At 40.4% G+C, this 26,656-nt stretch overlaps 1 protein-coding gene across 1 annotated transcript in view; it reads left to right on the top strand.

Moving 5' to 3' along the window:
• Positions 1 to 26,656, top strand: part of LOC139747606 (glutamate receptor ionotropic, kainate 2-like) — a 775,400-nt gene that overhangs the window by 532,664 nt on the left and 216,080 nt on the right. Inside the window, exon 5 of the mRNA XM_071660081.1 lies at positions 11,104 to 11,288. Coding sequence (XP_071516182.1) covers positions 11,104 to 11,288 — 185 coding nt within the window. The remainder of the gene's footprint in view (positions 1 to 11,103; positions 11,289 to 26,656) is intronic.

Consider the following 26,656-nt stretch of genomic DNA (forward strand, 5'->3'; position numbering starts at 1 on the left):
AAGTTTTTACGGAGGATGTAAGGCATGTGTACGTGTAGGAAGAGAGGAAAGTGATTGGTTCTCAGTGAATGTAGGTTTGTGGCAGGGGTGTGTGATGTCTCCATGGTTGTTTAATTTGTTTATGGATGGGGTTGTTAGGGAGGTGAATGCAAGAGTTTTGGAAAGAGGGGCAAGTATGAAGTCTGTTGTGGATGAGAGAGCTTGGGAAGTGAGTCAGTTGTTGTTCGCTGATGATACAGCGCTGGTGGCTGATTCATGTGAGAAACTACAGAAGCTGGTGACTGAGTTTGGTAAAGTTTGTGAAAGAAGAAAGTTAAGAGTAAATGTTAATAAGAGCAAGGTTATTAGGTACAGTAGGGTTGAGGGTCAAGTCAATTGGGAGGTGAGTTTGAATGGAGAAAAACTGGAGGAAGTGAAGTGTTTTAGATATCTGGGAGTGGATCTGGCAGCGGATGGAACCATGGAAGCGGAAGTGGATCATAGGGTGGGGGAGGGGGCGAAAATTCTGGGAGCCTTGAAGAATGTGGGAAAGTCGAGAACATTATCTCGGAGAGCAAAAATGGGTATGTTTGAAGGAATAGTGGTTCCAACAATGTTGTATGGTTGCGAGGCGTGGACTATGGATAGAGTTGTGCGCAGGAGGATGGATGTGCTGGAAATGAGATGTTTGAGGACAATGTGTGGTGTGAGGTGGTTTGATCGAGTAAGTAACGTAAGGGTAAGAGAGATGTGTGGAAATAAAATGAGCGTGGTTGAGAGAGCAGAAGAGGGTGTTTTGAAATGGTTTGGTCACATGGAGAGAATGAGTGAGGAAAGATTGACCAAGAGGATATATGTGTCGGAGGTGGAGGGAACGAGGAGAAGAGGGAGACCAAATTTTAGGTGGAAAGATGGAGTGAAAAAGATTTTTTGTGATCGGGGCCTGAACATTCAGGAGGGTGAAAGGAGGGCAAGGAATAGAGTGAATTGGAGCGATGTGGTATACCGGGGTTGACGTGCTGTCAGTGGATTGAATCAAGGCATGTGAAGCGTCTGGGGTAAACCATTTAAAGCTGTGTAGGTATGTATATTTGCGTGTGTGGACGTATGTATATACATGTGTATGGGGGTAGGTTGGGCCATTTCTTTCGTCTGTTTCCTTGCGCTACCTCGCAAACGCGGGAGACATCGGCAAAAAAAAAAAAAAAAAAAATTATATATATATATATATATATATATATATATATATATATATATATATATATATATATATATATATATATATATATATACATATATCAATGACCATAAAGACTTGCATCCTGAAGCGCCATAAAGTTCGTATCGAAACAAACTATGTACTTGAGTTATCCTCATCAAGGTGAGATGGTCGTTCACGGTGATGACGTCACTTCATATGCAACTGTAATACGAATTGCCAGAGCTCTGGTGCGGCTGCGAGAGTCTTGGGGATGGTCCATGGTCAACATAAACTTCAAATGCCACCGATGAGGCAATTTTGGTCCAAGTCAAGCGCTTGATTACGGTGGATCGGCGCATTAAAGTCGATGATATTAGCAATGAAGTTGGAAATTCACACGAAAGCGTTGCTGCCATCGTCCATGAACTGTGCATGTCTAAATTTGTGGCAAGTTGGCTCAGGATCGACCCCAGAAGGTTGTGTCAATACTGGAGCTGCTTGAACTGTATGAAGCCAATTTTGGTAACTTGTGGTTACAGGGAGTGAGACCTGGACCCATCACTTGACTGTGGACTACAGGGAAGGATTTCTGAAAACTATAGATTATGGGAGGTGGTTGTTGGAAGGTACTTGGGGGGAAAGAAGAAAGCAAGGGAGGCGAGTAAGTGGGCGTGGAACTCATTTCAGTTCCTTCTATTGTAATTTAGGCTTAATCAGGATGCATCGTGTCAAGTCTTCTTTTCCTTATGGAAAGAAAGATGAATCTGTAGATGTCTCTATATATGTCTAAGTAGCCAGAGTTTAAGATACATGATATTTGTTTGTCAAGAACAGGTATATTCAATTAGAGTTATCATTCTGCTATTGGTTGGTAGATCTTGTATGTAATGTTCCCTGGGTGGAGCATTAGCCCAGCATTAGCTGGGTCATGAGTCTGCATCACTCTGGATATAACGCTCCGATTTCGCTTTCCAAACCTACATACGCTACACGCCTTACTTTGTAATAGTTAGAATGACCTTAATTTCGGTTACATGTTATCTTATTCCTCTGTTCAGCAAATTTCCGTCAATAAAACCTATCGTTTATACACGCCAGTAAGCAAAGTGCGTCTGACAGTGGCTGTAATGCTGACTACCGGCTTTTGTAAGAAGTTACTTAGCAAAACACCTTCCATCACTTAATACCATCACGAAGGAAGTGCACCGCACCAGCAAAATGGTGATATTCACTGATAGTTACGGGCATAGTTAAGACCGCCTGGAATTACCTGAATTGTACCAACATCCGACCTAAAACAAACGATAAAGAATACTGTATACTGATACCCTTCCATTAGGATCGCACTTAAACATAACACTTTTCTTCATAATCGACATTGGAAATTATAATCGTATGAGACAGACTCGATGGAAGAAAGTATAGAGATGTGAGACAGGGAGACTGAGGAGACTTTAAAGCACGCTGGGTAAGACAAGGGCAGGGAGAGTAGGAAGGTTGGGCCAAATGTTATCCATTGTTAAAGTAAAAACCAACGTGAATCTTTACAGGAAAATCTGAGAATGAATACCATTGAATGATATCTTTACTGATTTATGCTAACCGAGATATTCTCTGGTGATGATTTAATGGAGGACGTCTGCCTTTCTACCTGGAGGTGATATATAATGTGTTTGTGTAAATATGTTTATCATGGCATTTTCATTCAGTATTAACCCAAACTAATCAACTTTTTCAAACCAGTTTTTAATGATAGATTTTTTAGTTTTAACATCTAACGATGACGCGTTCTAGTGTTCAGTTCTATATAGGAAAAAAAAATTTTGCTACTCTAAGTTTTATTCCATTATCATCATTGTGTTTAGCATCAGAACCTCTTGATGGACAGTGCCAAAGCTATTCAGATTTTGTTAACGCGCTCTGATCTTCGTTGAGTTATCATACGGTACGTTTATTAGAGATACGATTTACTCTTGCATCCTTTCTCTGTATTTGTTCATATAAGTATCTGTCATTTATGCAATTCAGACACCAGCGGTAAGTAGCTAAGCAAAGTTGTGGCCTTACTATCCAGCTGAGGATTGTTTGGATGGTTTTGTTGAGTTTTGTAGGCAAAGTTCCTGGTTATAGATTGTATCATTTGATGATCTATTGAGTATTGCTAGACAATTTTTAGTTTGCTTTTGTTTGTTTACTTTTACGACTCCAAGATTCTTTTCTCCGTCAACAATGAAAAACGCATTCTTGAGCGTATTGTATTCATGTTTAGTTTCCTTAGTTACAAAGTGCATCTCTGGGAAATTTAAGTTAAATTTTCTTTGCCTTTCTTCTGCTCTCTTTGTAAGTTCACAAGATTTCCTTGAATATTTCCATTCTTCCTCATAGTCGAAGCTCTACCTCTTAATTCTGTAATGTCAACACATTTTGATATCTTAGATGTAAGGCAAATTTTTGCGTCATATATACAGATTATAAAAGGGTATAGGGCCAAGGACTGGTTCCTGAGGCACCCCACTTACTAATTTTGTCAGTCGAAGACTTTCGAGCGTAAAACTGCTGTGAACTTGTCAATAATCCATGTAAACAGTTCCACATAAATCTCTGATACTTTATCATTTCTTTTCTAAATTCAGTCGCATTAGAAGGGACTTTTATATCCAAATGTTATGTACAACTTGAAGATATCTAGAGATATCCAGTAAATTTCATGAAACAATTCTATTCTTTTAGAAGCCATGATGGAAGTTCCGTGGCTCGAGGCTATCTACAATAAACATTTTGCCATAGATTTCACCTTATTTTCAGTATACGTGATGTTTATGTGGTGTCTTGATGAAGTCCTACCAAGAATAATGTCTATTTTACGTTAAAACTCTAAAAAAGCAATTGGTTCCTCATATAAGGCGTTTAAGTAAACTGAATATAGAATGATGGTATACATGTATACATTTCGTAAGGAGATACATATCTTATTCCTAATGATGTTATAACCAAGTCTGTTTGGTGTTATTCTTTGGATAACAACAAAAATTGTAATAAGCAATATCCTACGCTCCATATAGGTTCTTAATTACAAATTCTTTGATGTTACGATCTTTGTACCTTATTGTAACATAGTTCAGGATAAGTTAGATTAGTTCGCATATATGTTTGCCTAGATTAGGTTAATCGACGTTAGGCTGGGTGAGATTCGCAAAGAGATACAATACAATGGTTACCCTTACGATATAAGAGGGCTAAACTCCTAGTCAGGTTCGTTTAAGTTAGCTTGTGCTTCCAGTCTGCATCGCCTGATCCCTGTTAGCAAAGGATCTCATTGTACAGTATCAGTCACTTATCAAACTTCATTAACCAGATATTATAATTTATTCCTTATATCAGAGGAAATCCTTCATCATCAAGCATTACCTAAGCAACAGTGTGAGCAGGACATAAGATTCCTCCAATCTGTCTTCTCTCAACACTCTCAGTTAATAATGTACGAACAGATCTGACACAGAGACTGATCATGAGACATCCACCCCAGCAATGTCATGTTGTATAGGTCAACAGTCTGGTTGCTGAGAGTTGCCTCAGTCATGTGTAGTCTGATTAATTTTATGCTTAATCTAATAGTGGTAAGTGGCGTTACATAGACGGAGTTGTGGAGGTACATGGTGAGGAGGGAGACAACCAACACACCACCACACTAGAGCCAGCTGGTCACACCCTGGTCATAATGGTGGACGCCAGCAGCAGAAGTGTTGTCTCTGCTGATACTCGTGTATTTTTCAGAAGTCTTTCATGTTGCTGTTAGTAACTAACGGCTGACCCAACATTACTGGTACATTTTGGCTGCATACCAGGGAGGCATATTGCAAATATCATTGTCTAAAATACACAAGAATGTGATAAAGGAATTAATATTTCACTTACATGTGATTACAATAAATTGATGGATCTATCTGTGTAAGAAAATACTTCTTCAATGCTGACTCCACACATAGTAACGCTCGCTCCTGCATTCAGCATTTCTCCTGGCCTTGTTTCTTTCTTGAAAATATTTAAATATAGTTTGTATCATCACAAATATTGACTTACAATAGCATCAGGTAATCCAGTATGGTTCAGGATCTCATGAGATGAGGAACTGCGTTATAAGTTGGTTGTCTGGCCTTCAGCCTGTCAATTGTAGGGTCTTCAACATTTTCTGCCGTCGTTCGTTAAGGATACTTGTGAGACCACATACACTCTCACATGTGCACCAACACCTTACTCCACCTAGGACTGATCTTCATTGTTTGATTTACAATTTGCGGTGAAATTCTTATGTGGTATAGTATACAACTTATGCTGTGATTAATGTCTAGCATTATGCTGAGTTTCGTTTCTCATAAGTTCTATGATGTAAACAATCAAAGGTACAGCTGACTCCCACACATTTATCCTAGCTACGAAGAAGACCATTAATCTATAGTTATGATTTTGTTACAATACTATATGACGTTGTGTTGCACTATTCTTTTGAATAAAATATTCAACATGTCTAATATGTGTACGTTTAATCATTCTCACCTGCAAGAATAGATAATGTTCAGTGACCTGAAATGCTATATTTGAAGTGTCATTACTGATCATTGTTTACCATCGCCCCCTTATCCCTTGGTGAGGTCAAGGCTGTTCACCGTGGCTGTATTGACATTCGACCTGCTTAAGCCTGCTTAGTGCGTGGCAATCACGACCCCTCAGAGCCACCAGCCCCGCCATCACAGGTCAGGCAGACCTCATACAATGTCATTATCACCAGTTCCATCAAACTAACGTGTACAAGAGCACAATATTTTGGTTCGTGTTTGCCAAATTCTGTGAAACGTGAAGTACAGAATGCTTCTAAGAGTTTCAAATTGTCTCATAGAATGGAAAGATGGAAGCTTTTATTGAAATCTCAATATTCATGTTCACAGCCGTTTATCTTGATATGTTTCTAAAGTAGATGCAATTATCGACTCTGGTTTGAAAGGACCAGACAAGACTTAAATTTAAGGGAATACCAGATGGTGAAAACATGTAACATGACAGAATCAAGTTACCCTTCTGACTTACCGTATCACTGATCATCATCCACGTAAATATAGTTTAGAAATTTCACTTCTTTCTATTTCACTCCATCGTAAACCATAGACACTTATAGAAACAAGGGGTATGCAACGGTGCTGCCATCTTACGGGTGTTGTGTAGTGTTATGCCGTAGATCAACTCAGCACAAAGTTGATAAAATGTTTGCATAGTCTCTAACAGAAATAGCGCGTCACTCTAGAATCACAAGATACCATTTAGTTGTGATCCAGAAACTGGCAAAATAAAGGCAATCTTAAAGTTTGGCTAAGACCTCGTAGGTCGTGAAGGAAGGTAATCCCCTCACTAATGTATGCAATATAAACCATCGATATTTAGTGAAGGATTGTGGAGCAGTTTACACTGCAGCTACTTGGTTATTTGTGTGACGACTATAGTAGTTGATACGTTACTGCTAATTGTAAGCCCTGCTCAGACAATTACGTATGATTCACAGTCGCTTGCCAGCACACAAAACACTTTGATGTAAACAAATGAAGCCCACAGACTCATTATAATAGTAGGCATGTAAGTTAAATGTTATTGACACAAAACATTATCATATTTGTCTACAGGTTTCGATGAGACTGTATTCACACGTCTTCATCAATGATTCTACTATCTCTCAGTGCTGTAACTGAGGTGGGAACTTCAGCTAATAACACGAGACATGCAACCAATTTTCTGCCACCTTCGTACATCAAAGCGTGGAGGAGGTTCTGCCACCTTCGTACATCAAAGCGTGGAGGAGGTTCTGCCACCCTCGTACATCAAAGCGTGGAGGAGGTTCTGCCACCTTCGTACATCAAAGCGTGGAGGAGGTTCTGCCACCTTCGTACATCAAAGCGTGTGGGAGGTTCTCCCACCTTCGTACATCAAAGCGTGGAGGAGGTTCTGCCACCCTCGTACATCAAAGCGTGTGGGAGGTTCTGCCACCCTCGTACATCAAAGCGTGTGGGAGGTTCTGCCACCATCGTACATCAAAGCGTGTGGGAGGTTCTGCCACCCTCGTACATCAAAGCGTGTGGGAGGTTCTGCCACCATCGTACATCAAAGCTTAGGGGAGGTTCTGTCACATTCGCACATCAAAGCGTGGGCGGAGGGGGGTTCTGGAAGTGCTGTAGGCTAAGATTTCGCCCACATTACACTAGTATCAAACTGGCGTTTTAATTTACTCTGCCACTAAGGCGGCATTATTAGAGTATCTTACCTACATGTCTGACACACACACACACACACACACACACACACACACACACACACACACACACACACACACACAGGACAAGGTACGTTTGTTCTAATCTTATGATACATAGGAATTTTACTGACACGGACACCAGCATCCTCAAAGAACAACCCCATTTGTATCAGAGCTGTTCACCTTCCCACGTATGGTCAAAACACTTTTGACCTGATTCTTACTGACATAGATGACCAGTACCTACCACCCGAGCCTCTGTCCCTCTTGGACGTAGTCCTCAGTCGTATCCCCGCCACACCCTCTTCTTAAACAAGCAGGCAGACACCGATACTGATCGGCCACTTACTGACTGAACGTAGAGAAATTTTGATTAGCACGTCAGTACAAGACTGATGTTAACATCATGTGGGAGATGTTTCATGAAATCTGCAGCCAGGCTCACCAACACCTCTTGCCCAAGAAGACGGTAACACTACACCCAGCCAACGCTTCCTGGATCACACATTGCAACAGCGAAACTGAGCGTTCAACTGTCGCAACAACGATTGCGCAATGAACTTCGCGACAAAGTGCAACACGAAATACGAGCCGCGAAGAAGGCCTATAACTCAAAGAAGATGCAGCATTTAAAGCAGACCCACACTGGTCACTGGTGTGATGAATAAAAGAACTTTATTGGCTGTGACAAGCGCAGGTTGTCCCCTTCCCTTGTGTAGTCCAACTTAGCAATGAGGAGGCTGCACACCAGATTAACAACCACTTGGCCAGTATTTACCAACGATGACCACAACTCAACATTAACCCCATTTCAACATGCCTACCAACCTCATCTCTTCCGAATCATCTTCAGCCCATTTTACACCACCTACGTAGAGGTCCTCATCTGGCTGACCCTGTCCACCATCTCCCACCAACACCGGCAGCTCACACGGCAATTTGGCAGTAAACTTCTGACACCACCAAGCCACAGACACCTCCACCAACGCACCTCGACTACGCACCACCGCTCGTCATCACAATCTGATTGTTCCAATCAGAGTTCGTACAGACAATCATAGAAACAGATCTTTACCTACCATTATGAATGTACGAAACAATTCTTGAACAACTGCATTACTATGCAAATGAACATCTCACGTTTCAGTTACTTACGTTACGTGGTATGTCAGTTACTGTATCACTGTAACTATTCACCACTTAGTGTTCACGTAAATGCATAATGTATAAACGCCATTTTTTTCCGTGAATATCCCTATATACCTGCCACCCTGGCTATCTACAACCACCTCAACCATGTGCTTACCCAAATTGTGGAAATATTCAGCTCATCTTAATCTCAAGCTCTTGTATGATTGAATAATTGGTAACTATCATGACTTACCAATTCTGTTATATTCATTTTCAGCTGAATGGCTGACTAAATCCATTGAACAGTTATATATTAGTTCATTTCTTTATACAGTTATTGTTCTTACCTCTAGATTTACATGCGGTGAACACTACGCATCATCCCTGCTTTAATGGCAAGATCTTATCGAGGGTACTGATGGGCAGGGACGCATTCTCTGTGGATTTTTTGGGTTCCCTTGAGGAAGGGATAGTGGGACAACCTGCCTCAGCTCTGTTCCCCTTCTGGGTGCCCCTGAGGGAGACTCCTCTGTAACCTGTAATCATGTACACCAGCAGAGTTCCCGCACTACAGGCGGGTTTCACTTCATGTGTCATGTCTTCGATGGTGTTCCATAACGAGTCGAATTTGTTTTGTCGAACTTGGGTCTTTTCTGTCATCTCATTTCTCCGGTGTTGTGTCATTTATTGGCCGCTGTGCTCCAGTAAGCTGTGACGTCAGACTGAATTTCACTTCTCTATTTCTTTGCCAGTGTTTCCTTATCCCACCACCTCCTTCTTTCCTCAAGAGATTCATTTCCTTATTGACTCAGAATATACTTTCTTGTGTGAGCAAGTTATCACCAAACAACAGACTTTTAGAAATTATATGAGAAATGAAAATTCTAAAGTTCAATTTAAAACATTTGACCGAGACATTTGTCTTCCTTCTCCATCGTACACCACACCATAAAAGTTTCATCTTGACCGGCCTAACTATACCTCAGAGAAATCCCCGACAGATGAACACAAACACTTTCTCTATCATAGAATGAATTCAGTTGGTATTGTCTGTGGTTCTACACGAGTGGTTATTGATATCCTAAATAAGAAATGAGGGATAAAGATAGAGTATGAGGAAGTGTAGATTTAGTGGCTAACAGTGCATCCTTAAGGTTAGGGTAATTGGTCTGTAGTTGGATGGTGATAGTTTGAAAGTTGAGATGGGCAGTGGAGAACAGAAGGCAAAACAATTCTCGAAGGATAAAGTTTAAATCTGAGGTGCATCATCTCACAACTGGAGGAAGAATACCACCCAGACCAGAAGCTTTCTTAGGGTCAAGGAAACAGATGATGGATAAAAACGCTTTTGACATAAGTTAAGGTAGGTTTCATAGCATCTTTACCGAACCACTGCAATACCAACAAACAGTTACTGTCTCCACATTGCCACAGTCTCTTAACTACGCTACATCTCCCCACATTGTCACAGTTATTGACCCATATTCGCTGTTTCCACCACACCATTAAAATTCACTAATCCTGATTCAGTATTTCCAATACGCAGCGCTGAGCACTGTCACTCACACCACACACTTCATATCGCACTAATTTATCTATTGTCTCTCCTAAAATCTCTCTTTCATCGATCCAGAATGTCTCCAGGCTACAACAGACGCTATCCACCAACACTCACTCGTCTACATCTCTGCAGTTACTCTCTCGCCCTAACTCCCTCATTCATTACCAAATTCACTATAAACACCAACTTTTTGCCTCCACATTACCACAGTCGCAAAGACACACGAACTTTCTTTACACTACCAGTCACTAACCTACAATGTCTGACCTATAAATACAGAATTTATAACCCACACTGTATTCCCCACACTTCCATATACACTCACATGCACTCATGATACTCATCTAGAGTTAATGCTTCACCTAGACTAACACCGACAGTTACCTGCACCCACAGTTGTTCTAAATTGTCATAGTTACCGAACCACACTCACTACCTACAACAGACTGTGACTGTCATAGTTAATGTCATCACTACGTTAACCCTGTTATCTTGTTCACAGACTGCTTCAAGCAATAACCTACACCTAATGTCTCCCCCAGACTGTCATAGTCACTAACCAACACCCATCGTCTTCCCCATCTTGCCATCACCTCATCCACACCTGTTGGCTCCCCCAGCCCGCCACCATCATCAACCCACACCCATCATACCCCAGATTGCTACCATCACTACCCACAACCGAAGTCTCCCCCAGACTGCTAACATCACTAACCTACAGCCACTGTCTCCCCCAGACTACCACTATCACTAACCTACAGCCACTGTCTCCCCCAGACTACCACCATCACTAACCTACAGCCACTGTCTCCCCCAGACTACCACCATCACTAACCTACACCCACTGTCTCCCCCAGATCACCATTATCATTAACTATATCCAGTGTCACTCCTGGATAGCCACTATCACTAACACAGTTGCCATCTTGCCCACAGTGTGTTCACTGCTCAAGTCAGGAGTGGCAGCGATCTTCGGGCCTCAGTCCGGCCAGACGTCGGCCCACGTCCAATCTATCTGCGACGCGCTGGAGATCCCTCATATAGAAAACAGATGGGACTTCAGACTCACTCGGGACGCCTACTCCGTCAACCTCTATCCTCATCCATCAACTCTTGCCAAGGTAAAGTCTCTTTACTTTCGTCATTTCAAACACAAAGGAAAGAAATGCACGTTAATTACACACACACACACACACACACACACACACACACACACACACACACACAGACACACACACACACATATATATTCATTCATTTTACTTTGTCGCTGTCTCCCGCGTTAGCGAAGTAGTGCAACGCAACAGACGAAAGAATGGCCCAGCCCATCCACATACAAATGTATATACATACACATACACACACGCACATATACATACCTATGCATTTCGACGTATGCATATATATACACATACACAGATATATACATATATACACATGTACATAATTCATACTTGCTGCCTTTATTCATTCCCGTCGCTACCCCGTCACACATGAAATGAAACCCCCTCCCCCCTCACGCGCGCGAGGTAACGCTAGGAAAAGACAACAAAAGCCACATTCGTTCATACTCAGTCTCTAGCTGTCATGTATAATACACTGAAATCACAGCTCCCTTTCCATATCCAGGCCCCACAAAACTTTCCATGGTTTACCCCAGACGCTGCACATGCCCTGGTTCAATCCACTGACAGCACGTCCACCCCGGTATACCACATCGTTCCAATTCACTCTATTCCTTGCACACCTTTCATCCTCCTGCATGTTCAGGCCCCGATTGCTCAAAATCTTTTTCACTCTATCCTTCTACCTCCAATTTGGTCTCCCACTTCTCGTTCCCTCCACCTCTGACACATATATCCTCTTTGTCAATCTTTCCTCACTCATTCTATCCATGTGTCCGAACCATTTCAATATACCCTCTTCTGTTCTCTCAACCACACTCATTTCATTACCACGCATCTGTCTTACCCTTTCATTGCTTACTTGATCATACCACCTTACACCACATGTCCTCAAACATCTCATTTCCAACACATCCACACTCCTCCGCACAATCCTATCTATAGCACACGCCTCGCAACCATATAACATCGTTGAACCACTATTCCTTCAAACATACCAATTTTTCCTTTCCGGGATAATGTTCTCGCCTTCCACACATTCTTCAATGCTCCCAGAACTTTCGCCCCCTCCCCAACCCTGTGACTCACTTCCGCTACCATGGTTCCATTCATTGCCAAATCCACTCCCCTATATCTAAAACACTTCACTTCCTCCAGTTTTTCTCCATTCAAACTCACCTCCCAATTGACTTGTCCCTTAACCCTACTGTACCTAAAAACCTTCTCTTATTCGCTCTTATTCACATTTACCCTCAACTTTCTTCTTTTACACACTTTACCAAACTCAGTCACCAACTTCTGCAGTTTCTCACCCGAATCAGTCACCAACGCTGTATCATCAGCGAACAACAACTGACTCACTTCCCAAGCCGTCTCATCCACAACAGGCTGCATACTTGCTCCTCTCTCCAAAACTCTTGCATTCACCTCCCTAACAACCCCAGCCATAAGCAAATCAAACAACCATGAAGACATCACGCACCCTTGCTGGAAACCAACATTCATTGGGAACCAATCACTTTCCTCTCTTCCTAGTCGAAACATGCCATACATCCTCGATAAAAAACTTTTACACACTTTACCAAACTCAGTCACCAACTTCTGCAGTTTCTCACCCGAATTAGTCACCAACGCTGTATCATCAGCGAACAACAACTGACTCACTTCCCAAGCCGTCTCATCCACAACAGACTGCATACTTGCTCCTCTCTCCAAAACTCTTGCATTCACCTCCCTAACAACCCCAGCCATAAGCAAATCAAACAACCATGGAGACATCACGCACCCTTGCTGGAAACCAACATTCACTGGGAACCAATCACTTTCCTCTCTTCCTAGTCGTAACATGCCATACATCCTCGATAGAAAACTTTCCACTGCTTCTAGCAACTTGCCTCGCACACCATATACTCTTAATACCTTCCACAGAGCATCTCTATCAACTCTATCATATGTGTTCTCCAGGTCCATAAATGCTACATACAAATCCAATTTTTTTAAAGTATTTCTCATACATACATTTACCAAAGCAACACCTTATCCACACATCCTCTGCCACTTCTGAAACCACACTGCTCTTCCCCATTCTGATGCTCTGTACTTGCCTTCACCCTCTCAATCAATACCCTCCCATATAATTTCCCAGGAATACTCAACAAACTTATACCTCTGTAATTTGAGCACACACCTTTATCCCCTTTGCCTTTTTACAATGGCGCTATGCATGCATTCCGCCATTCCTCATTCACTTCACCATGAGCCATATATACAGTGAATATCCTTATGAACCAGTTAACAACACAGTCACCTCATTTTCTAATAAATTCCTCGACAATGCCATCCAAACCCGCCATCTTGCCGGCTTCCATCTTCGACAGAGCTTTCACTACCTCTTCTCTGTTTACCAAAACATTCTCTCTGACCCTTTCACTTCGCACACCATCTCGACCAAAACGCCCTATATCCGCCACTCTCTCATCTAAGACATTCAATAAACCTTCATAATACTCACTCCATCTCCTTCTCACATCACCACTACTTGCTATTACCTCCCCATTAGCCCCCTTCACCGATGTGTGTGTATGTGTGTGTGTGTGTGTGTATGTGTGTGTGTATTAGTGGATGGGCCATTCGTCGTCTGTTTCCTGGCGCTACCTCTCTGACGCGACTATATATATATATATATATATATATATATATATATATATATATATATATATATATATATATATATATATATATATATATATGTATATATATATATATATATATATATATATATATATATATATATATATATATATATATATATATATATATATATACATATATATATATATATATATATATATATATATATATATATATATATATATATATATATATATATATATATATATATATATATATATATATATATATATATATACATATATATATTCCAATCGCGATGGGAATAAATAAAGGCAGAAAGTATGAATTATGTACATGTGTATATATGTATATGTCTGTGTGTGTAAATATATGTGCACATTGAGATTAATAGGTATGTATATTTGCGTGTTTGGACGTGTATGTATATACATATGTATGTGGGTGGGTTGGGCCATTCTTTCGTCTGTTTCCCTGCGCTACCTCGCTAACGCGTGAGAAAGCGACAAAGCAAAATAAATAAAAATAAATGAATATATATATATATATATATATATATATATATATATATATATATTTTTTTTTTTTTCTATGATACTTTGTCGCTGTCTCCCGCGTTTGCGAGGTAGCGCAAGGAAACAGACGAAAGAAATGGCCCAACCGCCCCCCCCCCCCCATACACATGTATATACATACGTCCACACACGCAAATATACATACCTACACAGCTTTCCATGGTTTACCCCAGACGCTTCACATGCCTTGATTCAATCCACTGACAGCACGTCAACCCCGGTATACCACATCGCTCCAATTCACTCTATTCCTTGCCCTCCTTTCACCCTCCTGCATGTTCAGGCCCCGATCACACAAAATCTTTTTCACTCCATCTTTCCACCTCCAATTTGGTCTCCCTCTTCTCCTCGTTCCCTCCACCTCCGACACATATATCCTCTTGGTCAATCTTTCCTCACTCATTCTCTCCATGTGCCCAAACCACTTCAAAACACCCTCTTCTGCTCTCTCAACCACGCTCTTTTTATTTCCACACATCTCTCTTACCCTTACGTTACTCACTCGATCAAACCACCTCACACCACACATTGTCCTCAAACATCTCATTTCCAGCACATCCATCCTCCTGCGCACAACTCTATCCATAGCCCACGCCTCGCAACCATACAACAATGTTGGAACCACTATTCCTTCAAACATACCCATTTTTGCTTTCCGAGATAATGTTCTCGACTTCCACACATTCTTCAAGGCCCCCAGAATTTTCGCCCCCTCCCCCACCCTATGATCCACTTCCGCTTCCATGTTTCCATCCGCTGCCAGATCCACTCCCAGATATCTAAAACACTTCACTTCCTCCAGTTTTTCTCCATTCAAACTCACCTCCCAATTGACTTGACCCTCAACCCTACTGTACCTAATAACCTTGCTCTTATTCACATTTACTCTTAACTTTCTTCTTCCACACACTTTACCAAACTCAGTCACCAGCTTCTGCAGTTCTCACATGAATCAGCCACCAGCGCTGTATCATCAGCGAACAACAACTGACTCACTTCCCAAGCTCTTTCATCCCCAACAGACTTCATACTTGCCCCTCTTTCCAAAACTCTTGCATTTACCTCCCTAACAACCCCATCCATAAACAAATTAAACAACCATGGAGACATCACACACCCCTGCCGCAAACCTACATTCACTGAGAACCAATCACTTTCCTCTCTTCCTACACGTACACATGCCTTACATCCTCGATAAAAACTTTTCACTGCTTCTAACAACTTTCCTCCTACACCATATATTCTTAATACCTTCCACAGAGCATCTCTATCAACTCTATCATATGCCTTCTCCAGATCCATAAATGCTACATACAAATCCATTTGCTTTTCTAAGTATTTCTCACATACATTCTTCAAAGCAAACACCTGATCCACACATCCTCTACCACTTCTGAAACCACACTGCTCTTCCCCAATCTGATGCTCTGTACATGCCTTCACCCTCTCAATCAATACCCTCCCATATAATTTACCAGGAATACTCAACAAACTTATACCTCTGTAATTTGAGCACTCACTCTTATCCCCTTTGCCTTTGTACAATGGCACTATGCACGCATTCCGCCAATCCTCAGGCACCTCACCATGAGTCATACATACATTAAATAACCATATCAACCAGTCAACAATACAGTCACCCCCTTTTTTAATAAATTCCACTGCAATACCATCCAAACCTGCTGCCTTGCCGGCTTTCATCTTCCGCAAAGCTTTCACTACCTCTTCTCTGTTTAACAAATCATTTTCCCTAACCCTCTCACTTTGCACACCACCTCGACCAAAACACCCTATATCTGCCACTCTATCATCAAACACATTCAACAAACCTTCAAAATACTCACTCCATCTCCTTCTCACATATATATATATATATATATATATATATATAATTGGTATACATGGGGTGTTCAGTGTTGTAAATGGAAATGGTGAAGAGCTTCTAGATTTATGTGCTGAAAAAGGACTGGTGATTGGGAATACCTGGTTTAAAAAGCGAGGTATACATAAGTTTACGTATGTAAGTAGGAGAGATGGCCAGAGAGCGTTATTGGATTACGTGTTAATTGACAGGCGCGCGAAAGAGAGACTTTTGGATGTAAATGTGCTGAGAGGTGCAACTGGAGGGATGTCTGATCATTATCTTGTGGAGGCGAAAGTGAAGATTTGTTTGGGTTTTCAGAAAAGAAGAGTGAATGTTGGGGTGAAGAGGATGGTGAGAGTAAGTGAACTTGGGAAGGAGACTTGTGTGAGGAAGTACCAGGAGAGACTGAGTACAGAATGGAAAAAGGTGAGAACAATGGAAGTAAGGGGAGTTGGGGAGGAATGGGATGTATTTAGGGAATCAGTGATGGATTGCGCAAAAGATGCTTGTGGCATGAGAAGCGTGGGAGGTCGGTTGATTAGAAAGGGTAGTGAGTGGTGGGATGAAGAAGTAAGATTATTAGTGAAAGAGAAAAGAGAGGCATTTGGACGATTTTTGCAGGGAAAAAATGCAATTGAGTGGGAGATGTATAAAAGAAAGAGACAGGAGGTCAAGAGAAAGGTGCAAGAGGTGAAAAAGAGGGCAAATGAGAGTTGGGGTGAGAGAGTATCATTAAATTTTAGGGAGAATAAAAAGATGTTCTGGAAGGAGGTAAATAAAGTGCGTAAAACAAGGGAGCAAATGGGAACTTCAGTGAAGGGCGCTAATGGGGAGGTGATAACAAGTAGTGGTGATGTGAGAAGGAGATGGAGTGAGTATTTTGAAGGTTTGTTGAGTGTGTTTGATGATAGAGTGGCAGATATAGGGTGTCTTGGTCGAGGTGGTGTGCAAAGTGAGAGGGTTGGGGAAAATGATTTGGTAAACAGAGAAGAGGTGGTAAAAGCTTTGCTGAAGATGAAAGCCGGCAAGGCAGCAGGTTTGGATGGTATTGCAGTGGAATTTATTAAAAAAAGGGGGTGACTATATTATTGACTGGTTGGTAAGGTTATTTAATGTATGTATGACTCATGGTGAGGTGCCTGACGATTTGCGGAATGCTTGCATAGTGCCATTGTACAAAGGCAAAGGGGATAAGAGTGAGTGCTCAAATTACAGAGGTATAAGTTTGTTGAGTATTCCTGGTAAATTATATGGGAGGGTATTAACTGAGAGGGTGAAGGCATGTACAGCGCATCAGATTGGGGAAGAGCAGTGTGGTTTCAGAAGTGGTAGAGGATGTGTGGATCAGGTGTTTGCTTTGAAGAACGTATGTGAGAAATACTTAGAAAAACAAATGGATTTGTATGTAGCATTTATGGATATGGAGAAGGCATATGATAGAGTTGATACAGATGCTCTGTGGAAGGTGTTAAGAATATATGGTGTGGGTGGCAAGTTGTTAGAAGCTGTGAAAAGTTTTTATCGAGGATGTAAGGCATGTGTACGTGTAGGAAGAGAGGAAAGTGATTGGTTCTCAGCGAAGGTAGGTTTGCGGCAGGGGTGTGTGATGTCTCCATGGTTGTTTAATTTGTTTATGGATGGGGTTGTTAGGGAGGTGAATGCAAGAGTTTTGGAAAGAGGGGCAAGTATGCAGTCTGTTGGGGATGAGAGAGCTTGGGAAGTGAGTCAGTTGTTGTTCGCTGATGATACATCGCTGGTGGCTGATTCATGTGAGAAACTGCAGAAACTGGTGACTGAGTTTGGTAAAGTGTGTGAAAGAAGAAAGTTAAGAGTAAATTTGAATAAGAGCAAGGTTATTAGGTACAATAGGGTTGAGGGTCAAGTCAATTGGGAGGTAAGTTTGAATGGAGAAAAACTGGAGGAAGTAAAGTGTTTTAGATATCTGGGAGTGGATCTGGCAGCGGATGGAACCATGGAAGCGGAAGTGGATCATAGGGTGGGGGAGGGGGCGAAAATCCTGGTAGCCTTGAAGAATGTGTGGAAGTCGAGAACATTATCTCGGAAAGCAAAAATGGGTATGTTTGAAGGAATAGTGGTTCCAACAATATTGTATGGTTGCGAGGCGTGGGCTATGGATAGAGTTGTGCGCAGCAGGATGGATGTGCTGGAAATGAGATGTTTGAGGACAATGTGTGGTGTGAGGTGGTTTGATCGAGTAAGTAACGTATGGTTAAGAGAGATGTGTGGAAATAAAAAGAGCGTGGTTGAGAGAGCAGAAGAGGGTGTTTTGAAGTGGTTTGGGCACATGGAGAGAATGAGTGAGGAAAGATTGACCAAGAGGATATATGTGTCGGAGGTGGAGGGAACGAGGAGAAGTGATAGACCAAATTGGAGGCGGAAAGATGGAGTGAAAAAGATTTTGTGTTATCGGGGCCTGAACATGCAGGAGGGTGAAAGGAGGGCAAGGAATAGAGTGAATTGGATCGATGTGGTGTACCGGGGTTGACGTGCTGTCAGTGGATTGAATCAGGGCATGTGAAGCGTCTAGGGTAAACCATGGAAAGTTGTGTAGGTATGTATATTTGCGTGTGTGGACTTATGTATATACATGTGTATGGGGCTGGGTTGGGCCATTTCTTTCGTCTGCTTCCCTGCGCTACCTCGCAAACGCGGAGACAGCGACAAAGCAAAAAAAAAAAGAAAATGAGTGAGTGCTGAAATTACAGAGGTATAAGTTGTTGAGTATTCCTGGTAAATTATATGGGAGGATATTGATTGAGAGCGTGAAGGCATGTTCAGAGCATCAGATTGGGGAAGAGCAGTGTGGTTTCAGAAGTGGTAGAGGATGTGTGGATCAGGTGTTTGCTTTGAAGAATGTACGTGAGAAATACTTAGGAAAGCAAATGGATTTGTATGTAGCATTTATAGATCTGGAGAAGGCATATGACAGAGTTGATAGAGATGCTCTGTGGAAGGTATTAAGAATATATGGTGTGGGAGGCAAGTTGTTAGAAGCCGTGAAAAGTTTTTATCGAGGATGTAAGGCATGTGTACGTGTAGGAAGAGAGGAAAGTGATTGGTTCTCAGTGAATGTAGGTTTGCGGCAGAGGTGTGTGATGTCTCCATGGTTGTTTAATTTGTTTATGGATGGAGTTGTTAGGGAGGTGAATGCAAGAGTTGTGGAAAGAGGGGCAAGTATGCAGTGTGTTGTGGATGAGAGAGCTTGGGAAGTGAGTCAGTTGTTGTTCGCTGATGATACAGCGCTGGTGGCTGATTCATGTGAGAAACTGCAGAAGCTGGTGACTGAGTTTGGTAAAGTGTGTGAAAGAAGAAAGTTAAGAGTAAATGTGAATAAGAGCAAGGTTATTAGGTACAGTAGGGTTGAGGTTCAAGTCAATTGGGAGGTAAGTTTGAATGGAGAAAAACTGGAGGAAGTAAAGTGTTTTAGATATCTGGGAGTGGATCTGGTAGCGGATGGAACTATGGAAGCGGAAGTGAATCATAGGGTGGTGGAGTGAGCGAAAATTCTGGGAGCTTTGAGGAATGTTTGGAAGTCGAGAACATTATCTCGGAAAGCAAAAATGGGTATGTTTGAAGGAATAGTGTTTCCAACAATGTTGTATGGTTGCGAGGCGTGGGCTATGGATAGAGTTGTGCGCAGGAGGGTGGATGTGCTGGAAATGAGATGTTTTAGGACAATATGTGGTGTGAGGTGGTTTGATCGAGTAAGCAATGTAAGGGTAAGAGAGATGTGTGGATAAAAAAAAAGAGTGTGGTTGAGAAAGCAGAAGAGGGTGTTTTGAAATGGTTTGGTCACATGGAGAGAATGAGGGAGGAAAGATTGACCAAGAGGATATATGTGTCAGAGGTGGAGGAAACGAGAAGTGGGAGAGCAAATTGGAGGTGGAAAGATGGAGTGAAAAAGATTTTGAGTGATCGGGGCCTGAACATGCGGGTGGGTGAAAGGCGTGCAAGGAATAGAGTGAATTGGAACGATGTGGTATACCGGGTTGGACGTGCTGTCAATGGATTGAACAAGAGCATGTGAAACGTCTGGGGTAAACCATGGAAAGTTGTGAGGGGCCTGGATGTGGAATGGGAGCTGTGGTTTCGGTGCATTAAAGCATGACAGCTAGAGATTGAGTGTGAACGAATGTGGCCTTTTTTGTCTTTTCCTAGCGCTACCTTGCACATATTAGGGGGGAGGGGGATGTTATTCCATGTGTGGCGGGGTGGTGATGGGAATAAATAAGGGCAGACAGTATGAATTATGTACATGTGTATATATGTATATGTCTGTGTGTGTATATATATATATATATACGTGTACATTGAGATGTATAGGTATGTATATTTGCGTGTGTGGACGTGTATGTATATCCATGTGTATGTGGGTGGGTTAGGCCATTCTTTCGTTTGTTTCCTTGCGCTATCTCGCTAACGCGGGAGACCGACAAAGCAAAATAAATAAATATATATATATATATATATATATATATATATATATATATATATATATATATATATATATATATATATATATATATTTATAAGTAAACTCGCTGGCAAAGTACAAGCAGGAGTTCCAAGCTTTTGAGTGTATTTCAAACCATTTTCAAGGATCTTGAACATGTTTTGAAATACGACCGAAAGCTTGAAGCTTCTATGTTAATTCTCCAACGAGTTTATTGATATCTTTGCTTCATGTGTGTATGTGGTTTAGTACGTGTATTAGAGGTCAGTGTTCCTGACAGTGACGCATTCACGGTCAACCAGGGTTCGAGCGCAAAGGTTCGAATCCTGGTTGTGGCAGTCGGTCCACAGTCGCTGTTCATTCATCCTTAGGGTTGGTCGATAAAATGGGTATCATAGTTTTGAAAACTTCCGTAAGGTTACTGTGAAGTCTGCGGGTGTTAATAGATCTAACTTTCTTACTTTCCCTTCATCCGTCACATATCCCTGAGCTGGAATCAGTTTTGTCGCCCACCTTTGTACTTCTTCCAATTTTCCTCTGATTTTTTTTTTTTCTTTTAGTCTGGGCAACTGAACTGTCCTGCATATTCAAGGTGTGGACTTACTAGAGCGCCAGAAATGTTAGAAGTTGTTTCTGTCGTTTTCTAGCCACCGTTCCCAGCAAAGAATCCAAGCAGTCAATTGATTTTGTGCCTCCTGCTAAACACTGTTCAGTGTACTCGAAATTGTTACTAATAAGAACTTTAAGCATCGTTTTTTCTTTTACTTTAATTACTGCACACCCGAATACTTGAAATCCATGTCTAGTGCTCTTATCTTCACAGCGCCTAACTTTATATTTGTCTAGACCGTATTTCAATTGCCATTTGCCTGACCATTCTGCTGGTTTGTTAAGGCATTCTTAAATCATTTCATAGTATTGACCATTTACATCTCTACCCCATAGCTTTGTATCGTCTGCATTTTTGTAGATCGTATATGTAAGAGCCAGTTTTAGTTGTTATTGTGCATTATGAGAAGAATAAAGCCAAGGACCGACTCTGTAGCACACCACTTGTTACAGTTAACCAGTCAGAAGCTTCACTGTATAAAACAGGACGTTGCTAACTGTCAATAAGCCAGTCACTGATGTATGCTACTTTAACGAGTGTCATTTGGAAGTCAGAGGTGTTTCTGAGGCCTATGTTTCTAACTTTTCTAACATTTTGACAAAGAACGTCAAAAGTTACAAGTATATTTGTTGCACATGATTTGGTGCGCACACCATGCTGGTATTCTCGTATCATTTCGCTATCTAGAAATATCATAATTGAGCTGTAATTCACGGCACATTTCTTATATCATTTCTCATATATATCAGCGGTATTTGCTAAGCGTGGTGGTCTGGCCTTAACAATACTGAGAGAGAGAGAGAGAGAGAGAGAGAGAGAGAGAGAGAGAGAGAGAGAGAGAGAGAGAGAGAGAGAGAGAGAGAGAGAGAGAGAGAGAGAGAGCAAGTTATTTTGAAATGACCCTCAAAGTTCATATGCATGTTTGAATAAGAGATGGTAGAGGCCAGTGTTAAGACAGAGGTGAGACGCACAAGGAAAGGTGAGTTGGTCAGAGATGATGAATAACGTTTTAGAGGAGAAAGTTTCTGGCGAGTGTGTGAGACGTGTCCAAAGTTGTCCTGTTACTTGTCTGTGGGGGCATTGTAATTTGCTAGACGAACTAGACCAAGCTAAAGAAAAGTTCGTCAACGTTGTCGTAAAGTGATGCGAGTCAGACATATTTACAGGAAAAAGAAACGACCACTGAATACTGGAGGAAAACATGAAATATTATGATTGGTCAACATCTGTAGAGAAAATGTAATATTTCTGCTTTGATGTCTATATAACTAGCAAACAGCCACAACATGTTTGATCATCAATTTATTCGCTTTCAAGAAAACACAAATTTATTTACTGATGAAAATTCAAACTTCGAAGCAGGAAAGTGGATGAGATAAGTTCACACGTAGGAGAGATAGGATCTAAGTGAGGGTGGCTTTAAGGATGTACTTGAGGGATTATGACGGAGGATATGCGGGGCGAGAGTGAGTGAGAACTGAGGATGTGAGAGTGGAGGAGGCGGAGGAGGAGGTCGGGGACGATGCCATGGGCAACATCTGGGAAGACCCAACTAAGACAATCTCCGGGAGCGGATGGAGTCAGGAAAGGTTAGCAACACTGTCGCTCAGCCCTGCAGGTACCGCACACTGGCAATGTTCAAGTGAGGAGGAGGATCAATGTAAAGGTTGTTGTAGCACTGATCTATGTGGCTCTCACTTTTATACTATGGATAAGATAGATCAATTCTAAGATAATAACATTGTAATGTTTCAGAGTAAGTTTACTGACAACCAGATGTATGTATCATAAAGATCTTCAAGAAACTGGTAAAGGTTGGTTTTTGCATGTTTATTTTTGACTCCTCTAAGACACGTGCTGAGTAAAGGAACACAGTAGGATCTGCTCTCTGTGTTTGTTACATCTGATATGTACCAATAAACACTTGATTTTCCATATTTCAAGCTGTCATGCAGGCAAGTGTGGAGCCATTCAATAGGGATAGATGCCAAGGGACTTGACCGATACCACAAATTTCTACTGTGCAATAAAACATAAGACTAAATGTTATCAAATATATTACACGGAAGGAATCATGAGGTGAGGGAGAGTCAGTGACATGCGATCACAAATGGTGGCTTTCTTAGTAAACGTTCAGTATAGCAACAGTCAGGTGAAACTTCCTCCTAAGAACCTTCGCCAGGAAGTGTCTTGAGTAACAACATTTCTGAGTCTTTCATTGTTTACTTAATACCATACAACACAGTGAAGTGATGACCCTTGTGGAAAGTACTTGATACTTAGAAATATACAGATAAAGGAAAGTATTTGTTCGAGGTAACATTGGATGGAAACGAAGATGGATTAAGCTATGGTTTTAGGTACAGGCTGGAAGTAGGCTGACCCTGTGTATACCATCAGATGGCTGGAGAGTGTGATGTATCTAAGGAGAACATAATGTCACGGAGAAAATTTGTCTCCAAACTGAGTGTAGGAACTGTAAACCGGATACCCGCCTCCTGAGGCCGACACTGTGATATTTGGAGAACTGACGAATGATCTTCTGGTGAGAAGTAAGCGAAGAAAAGTCAGGTGAGTGAAATGAAGGAATACATTGTAGTATTTACATCTGGAAGGTTAGATCATACACGTGAACTGTACTGTAGAGATGATGATAGTTATCGACCGTGTATAGCACAGGTAACTGATATATCACGACGAAGGAATATAGTCAGAAACATATGAGAAGATAGTAAAACACGTACGTGATTCATGGCAGCTGATGCTGCTGTGCAAGAGAGTTAAATGACAAAAGAATTTCCCTCCTAGACTGCAGAAAGGGCGGTGGATACGAGGGAACTTGTAGAACACAATCGCCCGGAAAAGCACCACTATCCTGACTCGAGGATGTTGAAGCTGTGCCAGGAACCATTTTACAACCTCTGTATCGGGAATGTTGGTCTTGCTTTATGTCTCATTAATTCAAAGGCACTTTACGAGATGTTCTGTCTTTAGTTAACACGTCCGTACACGTCACATCCGTACACGTCACATCCGTACACGTCACATCCGTACACATCACATCCGTTATTTTCTTTTACCTCTTAACTTTATGCATTTTTCTTGTTCCTTTGTTTTTGTATGTTGACTTCCTCCTCCCCAGAGCCAGGAATCGATAGGCCTTTTGTCCATGATTTGAGAATTTGTCTTATAAAAGAAAAAGAAAATATATGTATATATCTATAGCTATATCTATATCTACCTATCTATCTATCTATCTATCTATCTATCTATCTATCTATCTATCTATCTATATATATATATATATATATATATATATATATATATATATATATATATATATATATATATATATATATATTCCTATGAGTCCACGGGGAGAATGAGACACGAAAAGTTCCCAAGTGCACTTTCGTGTAATAATCACATCATCAGGGGAGACACAAGAGAGGAATATAACAGTCAGTTGATATACATCGAAGGGACGAAGCTAGGACGCCATTCGGTAAACATGTGATTGTCATGTTTACCGAATGGCGTCCTAGCTTCGTCTCTTCGATGTATATCAACTGACTGTTATATTCCTCTCTTGTGTCTCCCCTGATGATGTGATTATTACACGAAAGTGCACTTGGGAACTTTTCGTGTTTCATTTTCCTCGTGGACTCATAGGAATATCTTGATCACTTGCAAAATTGTGATCCTTTCCAAGATATATATATATATATATATATATATATATATATATATATATATATATATATATATATATATATATATATATATATATATATATATATATATATACATATATATATATATATATATATATATATATATATATATATATATATATATATATATATATATATATATATATATATATATATATATATATATATATATATATATATATATAATATATATATATATATATATATATATATATATATATATATATATATATATATATATATATATATATATATATATATATATATATATGTATATATATATATATATATATATATATATATATATATATATATATATATATATATATATATATATATATATATATATATATATATATATATATATATATATATATATATATATATATATATATATACATATATATATATATATATATATATATATATATATATATATATATATATATATATATATATATATATATATATATATATATATATATATATATATATATATATATATATATATATATATATATATATATATTCTTTCTTTCTTTCATACTATTCGCCATTTCCCGCATTAGCGAGGTAGCGTCAAGAACAGAGGACTGGGCCTTTTTTGGAATATCCTCACCTGGCCCCCTCTGTTCCTTCTTTTGGAAATTAAAAAAAAAAAAAAACGAGAGGGGAGGATTTCCAGCCCCCCCGCTCCCTCCCCTTTTAGTCGCCTTCTACGACACGCAGGGAATACGCGGGAAGTATTCTTAATCCCCTATCCCCAGGGATAATATTTATATATATATATATATATATATATATATATATATATATATATATATATATATATATATATATATATATCTTTCTTTTTCTTTCATACTATTCGCCATTTCCCGCATTAGCGAGGTAGCGTTAAGAACAGAGGACTGGGCCTTAGAGGGAATATCCTCACCTGACCCCCTTCTCTGTTCCTTCTTTTGGAAAATTAAAAAAAAAACGAGAGGGGAGGATTTCCAGCCACCCGCTCCCTCCCCTTTTAGTCGCCTTCTACGACACGCAGGGAATACGTGGGAAGTATTCTTTCTCCCCTATCCCCAGGGATAATATATATATATATATATATATATATATATATATATATATATATATATATATATATATATATATATATATATATATATATATATATATATATATATATATATATCTTTTTCTTTCTTTTAAACTATTCGCCATTTCCCGCGTTAGCGAGGTAGCGCTAAGAACAGAGGACTGGGCCTTTTTTGGAATATCCTCAACTGGCCCCCTCTGTTCCTTCTTTTGGAAAATTTAAAAAAAAAAAAAAAAAAAGCGAGAGGGGAGGATTTCCAGCCCCCCGCTCCCTCCCCTTTTAGTCGCCTTCTACGACACGCAGGGAATACGTGGGAAGTATTCTTAATCCCCTATCCCCAGGGATATATATATATATATA

Source organism: Panulirus ornatus, chromosome 69 (genome assembly GCF_036320965.1).
Source record: "Panulirus ornatus isolate Po-2019 chromosome 69, ASM3632096v1, whole genome shotgun sequence".
NCBI classification, from domain to species: Eukaryota; Metazoa; Arthropoda; class Malacostraca; order Decapoda; family Palinuridae; genus Panulirus; species Panulirus ornatus.